Genomic DNA, 15,568 nt, shown 5'->3' with positions numbered 1-15,568 from the left:
CAGGCTCATAATCGGAGCCATCGGTATCAAGGGCTCATCGTTGGACCATCCATCTTTATTGGTGTTTGCCATTGCACTTGGGGGACTGTTGTTGTTCCATTGGGGAATATGATAGAGCTCCCCTGGTCAGGAACTCAGCTCTCTCTCATCTGTCGTTTCCAACTGAAACCACTATGAAAATATCCAAACCTTTCTAAGTACCCTATATATATGCCCCGGAGAACTCCCTCCCAACTATTTGCCCCCCACCAATGACACCCCGCACAAGTGCTCCTCCCCAGCCATAGTTGAAACTCTCAGTAGCAAAAGTTCTTCAGAAAGGAAACCCAATATACTGCCAGGTGTGAAAGACAAAGACGGATCATTCTCTTTATTCTTTACGCTCCCCAGGGGCAGGACCTTGCCCTGGAGTTCTCTCCTACGGGACCCCCGCGCTCTGCAGATCTCTGCATAAATGCTTCTTACCTAGAGAATCCGCCAGCGCGTATCCCCGCTGCGCGCCCCGCCCCCTTCCCCCCCGCCCCCTTCCCCCCGCCCCTTCCCCGCGCCCCGCCCCCTTCCCCCCGCGCCCCGCCCCCTCCCCGCCCCCTTCCCCCGCGCCCCGCCCGCCTCCGGGGTGCCCAGGAACGGCGCCTGGGAGCAACTGGCGTGCGGGCAGCGCGCCGCCACGGCCAGTCCCCCATCGTGCCCTCCCCTTCCCAGATGAACACCCGAGGAGCGGGAGGGCGGGCGCCGGCGGGCCTTGGCGCTCGGAACCCGAGCGCGCCCCATCGCCGCCTCTCGCCGGTCGGGAGAACCGCTCCGGCCCGGGTTTTCCGGTTTCCCGCGCCTCCTCCCCCGCCGGCGATCCGCTCCGCGGTTTCCTCGGCGCCGCGGCGCGCCGAGCCGGGCGGGGGCGCGCACGCGCACTGGGGCGCGGCCCGGGTGAGCGCGCGGCCGGCGAGGGCGGTGAGCGGGGAGGCCCGCGGGGGCGGCGGGCTCGGCCGGGGGCCGGGGGCGGCGCGGCGGGCCCGGGGGCGGCGGGGGCGGCCGGCGCCCCGCGGCCCGGGCGCCTGGGCCGGGGCCGCCTCGGGGGCCCGGGGCGCGCCGGGGGCCCGCGTGGCGGCGGGCGCGCGCGGCTGCGCGGCGCGGGCGGCGGTTGCGCGGGCTCGGGGCGGGGCCTGGAGCGCACCTCCCGCCGCAGGCGGCCCGGCGGCCATGGCGCACCGCGGCGGGGACCGCGACTTCCAGACGTCGGCGCGGCGCATGGGCACGTCGCTGCTGCTCCAGCTGTCGGTGCACGAGCGCGAGCTGGACCTGGTCTTCCTGGACCACAGCTACGCCAAGCCCTGGAGCGCGCACCCCGACGCCAGCAGCGCGCGGCCCGCGCGCACGCTCTTCGTCACGCCGCGGCGGCAGCACGACGGCGCCCTGTGAGTCGCCGCGCGCGGGGGGCGCCCGGGGGAGGCCCCGAGGGCCCGGGGCCCGGGCCGGGCGGGGAGAGGCCCGGCGCGGGCGGTGGAGCCGGGGGCTGGAGTGGGGCGCGCAGCCCCGCGCGCTCGGCCGGCGGCGGGGGCCGGCCCGCCTTCCCTGGCTTTCGCTCGCGGGAGCCTCTGCAGAGAACTGCCACCCGCGGGCCCGCCTCAGCCCTTCCCGGGTCCGAGTATGTTTTTCAGCCGGCCTCCTTTTTTTCATCAGTTTAGTTTTATATAAACTTGTAAAAAGATCCCTTTCGTAAATTTCCTACCCGAGATGCGATGCAGTTAGGTTCGGCCGAAATGAGCGTGTTTGGCAATTCTTTTGAGACTTCAAGGGGTTTTGATTTCTTATGCAAGACTTGTGGATGGTGTTGTGCTTTGATGACCATCATTTTAAAAAACCATAATTTTGTAAACTTTTTTGATTTTTTTTTTTTAATCTGACTTAATGTCTCTCCTCGAGCCCAGGTTTTAGGTTTGTTGGAGGAGAGGGGTCTCGTGTTTTCCTTCTTTAGACCCTCCGTGGACACTTACTGACCATGATGAGTATGTGGGTTTTCAGCATGTGCAGAAAAGTGATTTTTTAAAAGTGATTTTTTAAAAATTGCATTCATTTCCCAGTGAGAGCAGGATTTCCTTGGCCCCCATTTTTTTTTTTTTTGGTTGTTTAGGGGAGCAGGTCTGTAACTTTAGAGAATAATCTGGCATAACCCTAGGTGGTAATTGGAAAGCTCCTTTAGATAGAATTGGAATCTTTTTCTTTGAGCGATGGATTGTTTTCTTCTTGCTTACATTGGAACTCCTGTGCCCATGCCTCATGACCTTTTCTTAAAGTGACATTCTATGTGCTTGGTCAGATCAGTACTTGGACAGTTATTTCCTCTCTTTTGAAAACAGGCTCTGTCTCGGGATGTAGGCCCTCCGAGTCCGAGTTGAGCATGTCCTCAGGCTGTTGACGTCCAGTGTGGCTGGAATCTGGTTGCAGGGGGGCGTAAGCGGAAGGTAGGGGAGTAGTGGGCAGAGACCACCCCAGATAGGAGCCTGATTGCAAGAACGGTAAGAAGGCATTGAAGGCTTTTAAGCTAGGGATCCGATTTGTACTTTAAAAAGATCCCTGTGGATTTTCGTTAAGTAGATCTTAGGGGTGTGGGAGTGGAATTCAGAAGACCAGCTGGGAGGTGGCTGGGATGGTCCCAGCCAGAGACTGTGATAAGGGCAGGGGTAGTGCGAGTGGAGAGAATGCCTGGCCTTGAGGGGCGGTTCACAAGGAGAGCCAGTGGGACCTGCTGTGCTGAATTAGAAAGGGGCAGGTTTAAGGGGAAAGGCGAAATGAGGATGACTCAGGTTTCTGAGTTGAGCCACTGAGTGAGTGGTGGTCCATGAATTGGAGGGGGGGTGGGCTGGTGAAATCTAGAGTTTGAGCATAGATTTCAAAGTGCTTAGCCCAGTGTCTAGCCCAGAGAAGATAATCAGCTCTTTTGCGCACCACGGAGTCTAGCTGCTTATTATTCCACTTCATTTCGTGATGACGTAATTATTCTGGTCGATGGGAACGGCTACAGTAAGATCACGGAGGTCAGAAGTTCAAGTGATGTTTGGTAGGCCACTGGTAGACTGGTTTGATTGGAGTGGTACTTCAGGGACAGTGACAAGGAGAGTTGGTGCAGTGGCCCATGAGAAGGGGAAGGACCCTCGAGACACTAGAATGTCACTAATGTCACTTTAAAATAGGAAAACGCCTTCGGGCGTCACCTGGGTGGTAAGGTGCCTGCTTTGCTGGAAGCGCTTTGTCTTAGGCCAGCCTGGAGCTAGCTACCACTTGACTTGCTAACGGGAGGGAAGGTTGCCGTGAATAAACGGAAGCTCAGGCCAATGCCATCCAACGGAACTCTGCCGCGATAGACATGTTCTCTCTCCCTGTGCTGTCCAGCACCCTTGCTGCTCGCCGCGTGTCTGTCGAACAGTTGAAATCTGACTGAAGTCTGCGTTTTGTTTCATTTTTACAGCCTTACACTGACATTTAGAGAGGTACGTGGCACTTTCGGCTACAATGCTGGCAGCACAGGTCTGGACGATCAACTATTTGCCTTTGAAATAGTCTTTTTTTTTTTTGGTAGCTTTCTGTTTGTCATCTACTTTTTGTTTGTCTTTATTTTAAAACGACTTTGTAATCCTCTAGCACCTACCAGCCTGTCTGAGAGGGCAGAGGTGCAGGCAGGTGTGAGAAAGTCAGCCCTGGGTCTGACGTCCTTGTGGACATACTGTGCTTAGGCATAATTTAAGGCCGACTGTATCAAAGAGACATCTGTGGGCCCCAGATGACCCTTGGACACCTGTGTGGTGAGGCATGTGTGGCCCGGTCCTACATCCCCTCCTGTTCACAGTGAATCAGACGTCCCCATCGATGTGGAGACGGTCACGTCAACCCCTGTGCCGCTCTATGACAATCAGAAGGCACGAAGCGTGATGAACGAGTGTGAGCGGCACGTCATCTTCGCCAGGACCGACGCGGACGCGCCCCCCCCACCTGAGGACTGGGAGGAGCATGTCAACAGGTAGGTGCTTCTCAGGTGGGCTGGCCGTTGGGGCTGAGGCTCCCACCCTGCCATTCTCCTCTCCTGGCATCCTCGTCGAAGGGCACTTCTTGGGCCCTTGTGCCAGCCGTAGCCCTGCAGGTCAGAATGCCCTTCTGACTCTCTGTGTGTGTCGTGAGCTCCTTAGGACACTGCCTGGCACATAGTAGGCACACAATAGAGGCTTGTTGACCAAGTACACAAACTACTTTCACAGGTGTGACAAGCTCTGTTGCTATTAGGGTTTAAGTTATGAGGTAGGGGTCCCCAGACTACAAAAATGAATAAACACTCAGTGTGCATTTGTGAGCTACTGTGTTGATATGCTGCATAGACGAGGTAAGGGAAACGTTCTAGAGTCGTGCAAAGCTAACTGCTTGTTTCAAGTGACTTTTTACAGCTCCGGCTTTTCAGAACAGGGAAGCCTTTTTTCATCCCTTTGCTGGCTCATTTTGTTTCCCTGCTTCTTACTGCCCCCAGGGGCCTTGGCACTTCTCTCTAGGTCATTGGTCGCTCATTTGGCAAGCATACATTTCTTTACCTACCTTTTATTTCTTTCATATGAGCTAGTTTAGATACCATACAAAGCACTTACCGAGAGATGAGATGTGGAGGCGTTTTTGGGACTTGGAGTTGTCCTGGGTGGTGCTGCAGGGACAATTACTGGACATTGTAGATCCTCCCAGGGCCCACTGGATGGAACGTGGGAGAGTATGGGCTACGATGTGGACCATTGACCATGAGGCGCAGCGATGCCCAGAGATGTACTTACCAGATGCAATGGATGTGACATGATGATGAGAGAGAGTATTGCTGTGGGGGTAGTGGTGGGGTGGGGGCGGTGGGGTTGAATGGGACCTCATATTTTTTTAATGTAATATTTTTAAAAAATGAATTAAACAAATTAAAAAAAAAAAACAAAAAGCACTTACTGAACAAGGGCAGTTAAGTGGTGTTTGTATGTTCACAGCATTGTGCAACTATCACCACGACCAATTTGAGAACACTTTTATCACCCCGGAAAGAAACCCAGTATCCCTTAGCAGTCAGTCCCCGTTTTTTCCCTGCACACACGCCTTTCCTGAGGACCACCCGTCTGCTTTCTGCCTAGAGATTTGCCTCCTCTGGATGCTTCATATGAAAGGAATCATACAGTCAGTGGTCTTTTGTTTGCAGCTCTCTTGATTTAGCACGTTTCAAGGTCCGTCCATGTCATACCATGTATTAGTACTGCGTTCCTTTTTATGGCTGGATAATATTCCACTGTATGACTGTGTCATTTTTGTTGATCTGTCAGTCATTTAAATGGACATTTGGTTTATTCCTACTTTGGGGCTGTTGCAAATAGTGCTGCTTTGAACGTTCGTGTGTAAGGTTTTGTGTGAATATATGCTTTTGTTTTTCCTGGAGTAGAATTGCCTAAGTCATATGATGACTGAGTTCAACTTTTTGAGGAATTGCTAGACTGTTTCCACAGTGGCTGCCCCATTTTACATCCCTACCAGCTCTGTATAGGGTTTCAAGATCTCCACACTGATTTTCTGCCCCCTTTTTTTAGTAGTAGTATTATAACCGGTCTAGTGGGTAGGAGGTGGTATCACATTGTAGTTTGAGTTTGCGTTTCCCTCACAGCTCTTTATTTGTATCTACTATGTGCAAGGGAAAGCTAAAATCATTACATCAGAAATAGGTATGCTGTGAACTTGCTGTAACGTAGGAGAGCCCTTATTTTATTAAAATGGGAGAGAGAAGAAGTTTGGTGGGAAGAAGCGTCGGCAAGGTGGGGGCATTGGGCACCTTTCTGTTTGCTTCTGGCTGAAGTGGCAGAGGAGGTCGAGCAGGTGTGTGTGTGTAGTTGTGAGAGCAGCTGTCGAAGGCGGGCAGCGGTGCGCCTCGGCTGCAGGCCTGTGAGAAGGTGCTTGGGGTCTGGGATTGGAATTCAGGGGGGAAAGGCATTCCCTAGAGCTTCAGATGAAGAGGAAAGCTCTGCTCGAATGAAGACCAGGGATTCAGCAGTCGCCCTTGTTGCAGTTCATAGTTTACAACAACGGCAGTAGCCAAAAGATCTCCCGTTTGTGGAGCGCGTTCTGGATGCCAGGCACTGTGCTAGGCGATTCATCACACGCATCCTGTCTGTTCATTGTCACAGTGACTCCGAGGTGTAGGCCTCCCTCTTCTCTATTTTACAGATGAAGAACCTGCACTCAGTTTAAGAGAACTTAAATAGGCAGCGATGGTGCAGGGATTTGTTCAACCAGACAGCGGACTCAGAGCCCAGGGCTCGTGACCAGGCTCTCGGTGCTTTAAGAGGCAGCCGGGGGGCCAGACCGAGGGGGGGCCGCGCACGGGCACTGCCCCGCTCAGCGCCTTAGCCTCGTTTGTAATTTTAGAAACTGTCTGGGAGAACTGCATGCCTTTTTTATCAGTTCACTCCAGAGCGTGGTCAGGAGGCTTTGGGCGACTACTGATGCTTATCAAAGTATCAAATAACACCTAAGCATACCAGTCTCTTAATTTATAAGGAGAGAGGTAACTGCAAAGCAGAGGCCGGCCGTGGAGCAGCCCGGCCAGAGTGTTGCTTTCCTGGTAGGAAAGCCTGGGCAGCGGTTCTCTTGCGCACGTGGCTAAGTGCGTAGAGAGTGGGGAGCCGGACACCCCTCCACTGCTCAGGCATGCAGAGAGGCACTGACAGACTCTTCCCTTTGTCTTGTCCTTCTCTAGTCTCCTCACGACCTCCATCCTTCTGTTGTGACATGCCACAGCTTGATACGATTATTTAGAGCTCAGTTTATCTCAGATAATTTGTGTTTTAGAGTCTGGTGAGATTTTGGAGGCGTCCTTCTCTCATTAGCAACGGGCTTACAAACCATCTCCTCAGGTAGGTCACTTTTGCACATAGCTAATTTAATTATTTGATGATATTTATTAGCTTTAGCTCCAGAGGTCACCATTTTATGACTCCCCAAATTCTGGGCTTTGACCTCCTTGGAGCTCGCCTTTGCCTCTGCTCTGATGGTAGTCATCCTGTGGCCGTTCTTTCCCTTGACCGGGCTGTTACGTTGCAGCTTCCTTTCAGGTAAATTACAGTTTCCCACAGCAGGAGCTCCATGTGCTAGAGCTCTGTGTTTTTCCCCAGGGAGCTTACTGTTCTCTCTCCATCTAGGGGGCCAGAAACTTAATTTCCTTTGTTAGGTAGAAACTGCCTTCAGATAACTTAGTGTGTTTAGAAAATTAACACACACACACAAAGTGACTTTCTCTAGTAGTGGTTGCTATTCAGTGAAATAGTTTAATTAGGGAAACGGACTTTGGCCCAGTGATTAGGGCGTCCGTCTACCATATGGGAGGTCCGCGGTTCAAACCCCGGGCCTCCTTGACCCGTGTGGAGCTGGCCATGCGCAGTGCTGATGCGCGCAAGGAGTGCCGTGCCACGCAAGGGTGTCCCCCGCGTAGGGGAGCCCCACGCGCAAGGAGTGCGCCCGTGAGGAAAGCCGCCCAGCGTGAAAAGAAAGAGCAGCCTGCCGAGGAATGGCGCCGCCCAACAAAGAAACAAGATGCAGCAAATAGACACCAAGAACAGACAACCAGGGGAGGGGGGGAAATTAAATAAATAAATAAATCTTTAAAAAAAAAAAAAGAAATAGTTTAATTATCTCTCTCTGCCTGATTTAATTGTCTGGATCAGGGGTTGGTAAATGGTGGCCCATGGGCCAAATCCGGTCCGATCCTTGTTTTCATATGACCCCTGAGCTAAGAATGGTTTTTACATTTTTACGTCATTGAAAAAAAAAATCAAAAGAAGAATAGTATTTTGTGACACATGAAATTCACATTTCAGTGTCCATAAATCAAATTTACTGGAACGCAGTTGTACCTATTTGTTTACGTATTGTTGCTGGCTGCTTCTACGGTACAGCTTCTGGGCTGAATAGCTGTGATTGAATGTCCCACCTGCTCTCAAACAGTCGCTGTCAGGGCCCTAGATGACTGTTCCTGAGTCTGCATGCCAGGCACGTGGTGGGGAGTTCTGCTGAGGCTGGACCAAGGTGCTGGCCAAAGCCGGGATTCACCGGACGCCCAGCTTTTGAAGGACATTTTAATAAACTATTCCTGACATTGCTCATATGGATTGTAGGACATTTCCAGCATTTCAGTGAAAGAAGCTAGTGTGGTGAGACAGGCCGTCGTACCTTAGAAACCAGGACTTCTGAATTCCAGCTCAAAACTAAACCAAACAAAAAACATTCCTCTTTTCTAAATGTTGCCTAATTATCTCTCTCAATACGGTATGTATCCCTGTATAAACCTGATGTTGGATGTTTGAACTTGAGTCCAAGATATTTTCTTTTTTTTCTTTTTCTTTCCCTCTTTCTATCTGCCTTTGCTTCCCTCTCTTTTTCCTTCCCTCCCTCTCTTCCTTCTAGTGTTTAAACAGATTAGTTTTATAATTTGTGAAAGAAAGATGTGACCTATCCCGTCTCAAAAGTAAGGCCTATTTAGTCCCTCTGGTGTCTTTTGTCTCCTGTTTGATCTCCTGATTTTTAAAAAATCCTTTAGTTGTTAGCCCTGACTTGGTCCCCCTTGAGGCAGTACCCGAGGAAGACCTGTCGCCTTTGAAAACATCTGCCCTTTCAAGGGAGCGAGGGAAAGTGGGCTGCTTGGAATAAACAGTATGAGCCAGAGTCAGGCTGGCCTTGAGGTTCAGCCAGCGCACGGACCTGACCTCAGCTGAGACGAAGAAAAGGCATGTGCGCTCAGGAAAACTGACTCACCACAGTTCCCACCAGCCATCTGGCTGTTTGGACTTGTATTTAAAATTCTGTCTCCTGTTTTAAGTTTTTCCTTAATTATATCTTTTGGATGCTCTTTATCTTAATCTTGGGTTAGATCTTTTTTTTTTCTGCCCACTTAATTTTCCTCCCTCCCACGAAGCTGACAAAATACAGAGATTAAGTTTCATTTCTTGGAATCACTTCATTATATGTGTAGCAACAATCCTAAAAACTTTTTCTAGGATTTTGGACTCTCAGCATTGTGGTTTTGTAACTGGATTTTAGCAGTTATTGGTGTATGATGGTCATTTTTAAGTGGCTTTCTTCCCCTTCCCACCTCCCCTTTGTTCACCGTCATTTTCCTAGCTCCCGTCATTTTGGGTTTCAGAATAAATATAGAGTAAGAAAACAAATACAGAAAACATCCTGTTGTTATGTGAAGAACTAGATAATTTTGGAAATACCGTTGATGCCTCATAAATAAATTATACCTCATTCTCTCTTGGAATTAAAGTTGGAAACATGTAAGTAGGCTTTGAGAAAGCATAAGAATGGTTGTGGAGCCTAAAGAAATCACATTCAGGGAAACGGACTTTGGCCCAGTGGTTAGGGCGTCCGTCTACCACATGGGAGGTCCGCGGTTCAAACCCCGGGCCTCCTTGACCCGTGTGGAGCTGGCCCATGCGCAGTGCTGATGCGCGCAAGGAGTGCCGTGCCACACAAGGGTGTCCCCCGCGTGGGGGAGCCCCACGCGCAAGGAGTGCGCCCGTGAGGAAAGCCGCCCAGCGTGAAAAGAAAGTGCAGCCTGCCCAGGAATGGCGCCGCCCACACTTCCCGTGCCGCTGATGACGACAAAAGCGGACAAAGAAACAAGACGCAGCAAATAGACACCAAGAACAGACAACCAAGGGAGGGGGGGAATTAAATAAATAAATCTTTAAAAAAAAAAAAAAAAGAAATCACATTCATTGCTTAATAGCCTGGTTGATTATAAATGAGCATTACTGATCTGGTGAGGTTGCAGTAGAAGGTGATTTTCACAATGTTGTATGTTCTTTTTTTTTTTTTTTTTAAAGACTTGTTTTTTAAATTTTATTTCTCCCTCCCCCCCCCAGTTGTTGGCTTTCTGTGTCCATTCACTGTGTGTTCTATGTCCGCTTATATTGTCAGCTGCACTGGGAACCTGTGTCTCTTTTTGCTGTGTCATCTTCCTGCATCAGCTCCCTGTGTGCGAAGCCACTCCTGGGCAGGCTGCACTTTTTTCGTGTGGGGTGTCTCTCCTTATGGGTGCACTCCTTGACCGTGGGGCTCCCCTACATGGGGGACACTCCTGTATGGCATGGCGCTCCTTGCACGCATCAGCACTGCACATGGGCCAGCTCCACACGGGTCAAGGAGACCCTGGGTTTGAACCCAGGACCTCCCATGTGGTAGACGGACGCTGTATCCATTGAGCCAAATCTGCTTCCTGTTGTAAGTTCTTTATATACTACTGTTTTCACAGAACTGGAAAGTTAAAACTTTTAACACAGGCAACCTTTGATCTTTCCTTTGCACTTCGAGAGGTGTGTCCAGCAGAGCTGCAGGGCACACATGATTAGTGTGTCTGTGCTGGAGGGGAAGCGAGGGCCGGCGGGTGCAGCTCTGTTGGTGAGAGCAGTAAAGAGACACAAGCCCACCAGTAGAGGAGCACCTTAAAACCGTTCAAACCCAAGAAGTGTGTTCATCTGGAAGGAGGCCCCTGTCGCACCTGAGACATCTCCAGGTGCTCTGGGGAGCACCCTCTGTCCCCAGCCCGCCAATCCCAGGCCCGTCTGAGGGTCACCGTGCAGGAGAGAGATGCTTTCCACGTGAGGGTGTTGTGCCTCTAATTAATGGGAAGGAAAAAGAAGAGATTACGGGCCAGTGGGCTGGAGGGGCTGGTCCCAGCAGGCTGAGCCGCCCCGAGCCCCAGGTGGAGGGAGGCAGTGCTTCCGCACCGGCCACCAAGCCTGCAGGCTCTGCGAAAATCGAACCAGAGCGAAAACTGACTGCATCCCCGCGAAGTAGTAGCGGGAATGAAGGCAGGAGAATAGGGGGAAGTAAGGTAAAGACCAGTCCCACAGAACCGAGGACTGTGCCCTCCCTGGTCTCAGGTGCAAGTGCAGGTGCGGCTTTTATTTTACAGGAGGAGGAAGTCGGGCCCTTATCTTCCTGCCTTTTCAGGGGCCTGGGGATAGTGGGGGAGTGGATGGGAAGGGTGGGTGGTTTGTCCTCCACCAGCTTAAGGAGATGACTGTAGCCCTGAGGGCACCTTGTGGGTGGGGACGTGGCCTCGTGGGAAGCAGGAGCCAGTGTCGCCCCCCTCTGCTGCTCACCCCGCAGTAAGGCCACGTGGTGGCCACGTGGGGCGGGCCTGGCTGCACGTGCGCAGCCTCCGCCGTCACTGGCAGGCAGCACGGCTGCCCCAGGTCTCCACACTGGCACCTGCCGTCCGGGGACGGCGCGAGTGGTGCTGGAGCTGGGGCTGGAGAGGGAGCTGCTGCAGGTAGGGGTGGGGGCCGCACTTAAAGGGGGAGTCAGGAAGGCCAGGAAGGCAGCAGCGTGGCATTAGGGAGAGGGAGGAAGGGGTAGGAGGCACTGCTGAGGTCGGAGAAGGGGCCTGGACGCTTGGCGGAGTGCCCTGGCATGGGTGTTTCCATTGATCCTGCCAGACTGACTTTCCGAAAGGCTGCCTTCCCATCCGCGCTGTGGAGGTGTCTGTGTTACTCCCTCACACACACCTATTTGATAGGTGAAAATATCTTACCTTGCCTTATTTAATTTTGAACTAGGGTTGGCTGTTTCTACTTTATTTCATGTGTGTGAGAACTGCTTATGTTCTTTGCCCATTGTTTTTGAGTATTTTGTTTTTTCTTATTAATTTTCTGGAGGCTTTTTCTATTTTAATGACATGGCCGCTGTTTTGCCATAGCATGGTGGGTTTGTGTGTGATTTTTTTCCTTCACAGAAGTTTGAAGTTTTTAAGTAATTACATGCACCTCTCTTTACCTTATCTGGTGTCTAGGTTTTAAGTCTACTTAGAAAGACCTTCTTCATTCCAAGATGGATATGTGTGCGTGCCTGTGTGTGTGTGAAAGTATATATTTAAATCAGTGTCTAGTGCTTCAATAGTTTACTTTTTAATATTTAAGTTTTTATTCTATATGAAATTTATTTTAGTATAGAGTGCTATGTAGGGAGGGATCCAGATTTGAAGATTTTTCTGAAAATTTCCAGATTTTTCCATTGGCTAGTTGGCTGGCTCAGCACCACTTACTGATTTCATCCTTACTTACTTGAATTGCTGCCTTGAGCTCATTCCAGGATTCCGTCGGGGTGTAGCATCCACTTAAATTTTTGAAAGACATATCATCCACTTATTATTTGGCAGAGAGGATTGGAAAGCAAGTATTAATTGAGCACCTTCTGTGCCTTTCCTTAGTATGTCTAGGAGGTTTACTGCCAGGGCTGAGGTAGCAGAGTAATTAAAGTTTTTGGGGTGGAGCAGGCCTTGGAAGCTGCAGGCCTGAGCTGGATGAGGGGGCAAGTGGAGAGCAGCGGGGCAGGGTTTCCAGTCGCGAGGATTTGAGAGCTGAGCTGGAGAAGAAAGTCAGCCCATCCCTGAGCAAGGCACGAGTGTCGTGCTGGGATAATACAGTGCCAACTTAGATGGAGCAGGCCGTGCAAAATAAATGTGCTAATTGTGTGCTATATAGAAAAGCGCAAAAGAAAGGGGGGGGAAGGAAAGACATTAGTATTGGGTGGATATTGGCGAGTAGGTGACTAGCTACTTGGTCAGTTCTGTTTCTGTTACATCTTTGTTCTTATGGCTAGTTTAAAGAGGCCTCTTACCTTCGTCTGAGGCTTTAGTACACTCGAGTGCTTTCTGATCCTGCCTGCTTTTGGTGTGAAATATAAAACATGCACAATTCAAATAAATGCCGTGATGCCATCCGTTTCTCTGCTGGTGGGGCTGTTACCGCGCTCGGGTGAGTGATGAGCTTTGCTGCACTGTAGAGACTTCCTCCCGGCCTGGCCGGCGTGTTCCCGTGGGTGCTGAGGGGACCTGGCCGGGCTGGGACCAGCGCCCAGGTCTCGTGCTTTAGCTTAGTGGTCTCAGGTTCAGCTGGGCGAGTTCTGCCCCTTTAGACGGCAGGAGAAGCCGGCACACTCCGGAGACGCCGTGTGTGCGCGGCGTGGACCAGCCTTGGACTTGAATTCTCGGCGTTCCCTCCTAGGACTGGCTGGACGATGGCCCAGAGCAAGCTGTTCAACAAGGTCCTCAAAGCCTTGCAGTCTGACCGCCTGGCCCGCCTGGCCAACGAGGGGGTAAGGCCCCCGCCTGCCCTGCCGCAGCCTCGCCGCCCCCGCCCCACTGCCAGTGAGGCAGCCTTGCGCTTCGCCCACCCAGGCCTGCAACGAGCCAGTGCTGCGCCGTGTGGCTGTGGACAAGTGTGCAAGGAGAGTGCGGCAGGCGCTGGCAAGCGTGAGCTGGGACACCAAGCTGACCCAGTGGCTGCACAGCACCCTGGTGGAGACCCTGAGCCTGCCCATGCTGGCCGCCTACCTGGACGCTCTGCAGACGCTGAAAGGGAAGGTAAGCAGGGGCTGGCCAGGGGCGGCGGGGGCCAGCCGTGCCGGGGCACGAGCACGCAGGCGGGGGCTGGCCAGGGGCGGCGGGGGCCAGCCGTGCCGGGGCACGAGCACGCAGGCGGGGGCTGGCCAGGGGCGGCGGGGGCCAGCCGTGCCGGGGCGTGAGCACGCAGGCAGGGGCTGGCCAGGGGCGGCGGGGGCCAGCCGTGCCGGGGCACGAGCACGCAGGCGGGGGGCTGGCCAGGGGCGGCGGGGGCCAGCCGTGCCGGGGCGTGAGCACGCAGGCGGGGCTGGCCAGGGGCGGCGGGGGCCAGCTGTGGCCGGGGCGTGAGCACGCAGGCGGGGGCTGGCCAGGGGCGGCGGGGGCCAGCCGTGGCCGGGGCGTGAGCACGCAGGCGGGGGCTGGCCAGGGGCGGCGGGGGCCAGCCGTGCCGGGGCGTGAGCACGCAGGCGGGGGGCTGGCCAGGGGCGGCGGGGGCCAGCCGTGCCGGGGCGTGAGCACGCAGGCGGGGGCTGGCCAGGGGCGGCGGGGGCCAGCCGTGCCGGGGCGTGAGCACGCAGGCGGGGGCTGGCCGTGCCGGGGCGTGAGCACGCAGGCGGGGGGCTGGCCAGGGGCGGCGGGGGCCAGCCGTGCCGGGGCGTGAGCACGCAGGCGGGGGCTGGCCGTGCCGGGGCGTGAGCACGCAGGCGGGGGGCTGGCCAGGGGCGGCGGGGGGCCAGCCGTGCCGGGGCACGAGCACGCAGGCGGGGGCTGGCCAGGGGCGGCGGGGGCCAGCCGTGCCGGGGCACGAGCACGCAGGCGGGGGGCGGCGGGGGCCAGCCGTGCCGGGGCACGAGGACGCAGGCAGGGGGCTGGCCAGGGGCGGCGGGGGCCAGCCGTGGCCGGGGCGTGAGCACGCAGGCGGGGGGCTGGCCAGGGGCGGCGGGGGCCAGCCGTGCCGGGGCACGAGGACGCAGGCGGGGGGCTGGCCAGGGGCGGCGGGGGCCAGCCGTGCCGGGGCACGAGGACGCAGGCAGGGGGCTGGCCAGGGGCGGCGGGGGCCAGCCGTGCCGGGGCGTGAGCACGCAGGCGGGGGGCTGGCCAGGGGCAGTGGGGGCCAGCCGTGGCTGGGCCGTGAGCACGCAGGCGGGGGCTGGCCAGGGGCAGCGGGGTCTGGCCAGGGGTGGCGGTGGTGGTCAGCAGCAGCCGGGGCATGAGCACGCAGGCAGGGGCTGGCCAGGGGCGGCGGGGGCCAGCCAGCCGTGCCGGGGCACGAGGACGCAGGCGGGGGGCTGGCCAGGGGTGGCGGTGGTGGCCAGCCGTGGCCGGGGCGTGAGCACGCAGGCAGGGGGCTGGCCAGGGGCAGTGGGGGCCAGCCGTGGCCGGGCCGTGAGCACGCAGGCAGGGGGCTGGCCAGGGGCAGCGGGGTCTGGCCAGGGGTGGCGGTGGTGGTCAGCAGCAGCCGGGGCATGAGCACGCAGGCAGGGGCTGGCCAGGGGCGGCGGGGGCCAGCCAGCCGTGGCCGGGGCGTGAGCACGCAGGCGGGGGGCTGGCCAGGGGTGGCGGTGGTGGCCAGCCGTGGCCGGGGCGTGAGCACGCAGGCGGGGGCTGGCCAGGGGCGGCGGGGGCCAGCCGTGCCGGGGCGTGAGCACGCAGGCGGGGGGCTGGCCAGGGGTGGCGGTGGTGGCCAGCCGTGCCGGGGCATGAGCACGCAGGCGGGGGCTGGCCAGGGGCGGCGGGGGCCAGCCGTGCCGGGGCGTGAGCACGCAGGCGGGGGCTGGCCAGGGGCGGCGGGGGCCAGCCGTGCCGGGGCGTGAGCACGCAGGCAGGGGGCTGGCCAGGGGTGGCGGTGGTGGCCAGCCGTGCCGGGGCATGAGCACGCAGGCGGGGGGCTGGCCAGGGGCAGTGGGGGCCAGCTGTGGCCGGGGCGTGAGCACGCAGGCGGGGGGCTGGCCAGGGGCGGCGGGGGCCAGCCGTGCCGGGGCGTGAGCACGCAGGCGGGGGGCTGGCCAGGGGCGGCGGGGGCCAGCCGTGCCGGGGCGTGAGCACGCAGGCGGGGGCTGGCCAGGGGTGGCGGTGGTGGCCAGCCGTGCCGGGGCATGAGCACGCAGGCGGGGGCTGGCCAGGGGCGGCGGGGGCCAGCCGTGCCGGGGCGTGAGCACGCAGGCGGGG

The 15,568-nt window shown here is 56.2% G+C and overlaps 1 protein-coding gene across 1 annotated transcript in view; it reads left to right on the top strand.

Annotated features, from left to right (window-relative positions):
• The first annotated feature begins 1,146 nt into the window (after positions 1–1,146).
• KANSL3 (KAT8 regulatory NSL complex subunit 3) overlaps positions 1,147–15,568 on the top strand; it is a 39,998-nt gene continuing 25,576 nt past the window's right edge. Inside the window, 4 exon segments of the mRNA XM_058278109.2 lie at positions 1,147–1,412; positions 3,842–4,012; positions 13,062–13,152; positions 13,235–13,420. Coding sequence (XP_058134092.1) covers positions 1,198–1,412; positions 3,842–4,012; positions 13,062–13,152; positions 13,235–13,420 — 663 coding nt within the window. The 5' untranslated portion in view covers positions 1,147–1,197.

The sequence above is a fragment of the Dasypus novemcinctus genome, chromosome 17, assembly GCF_030445035.2.
Source record: "Dasypus novemcinctus isolate mDasNov1 chromosome 17, mDasNov1.1.hap2, whole genome shotgun sequence".
Taxonomy (NCBI): domain Eukaryota; kingdom Metazoa; phylum Chordata; class Mammalia; order Cingulata; family Dasypodidae; genus Dasypus; species Dasypus novemcinctus.
This window is presented reverse-complemented; position numbering and strand designations above follow the sequence as displayed.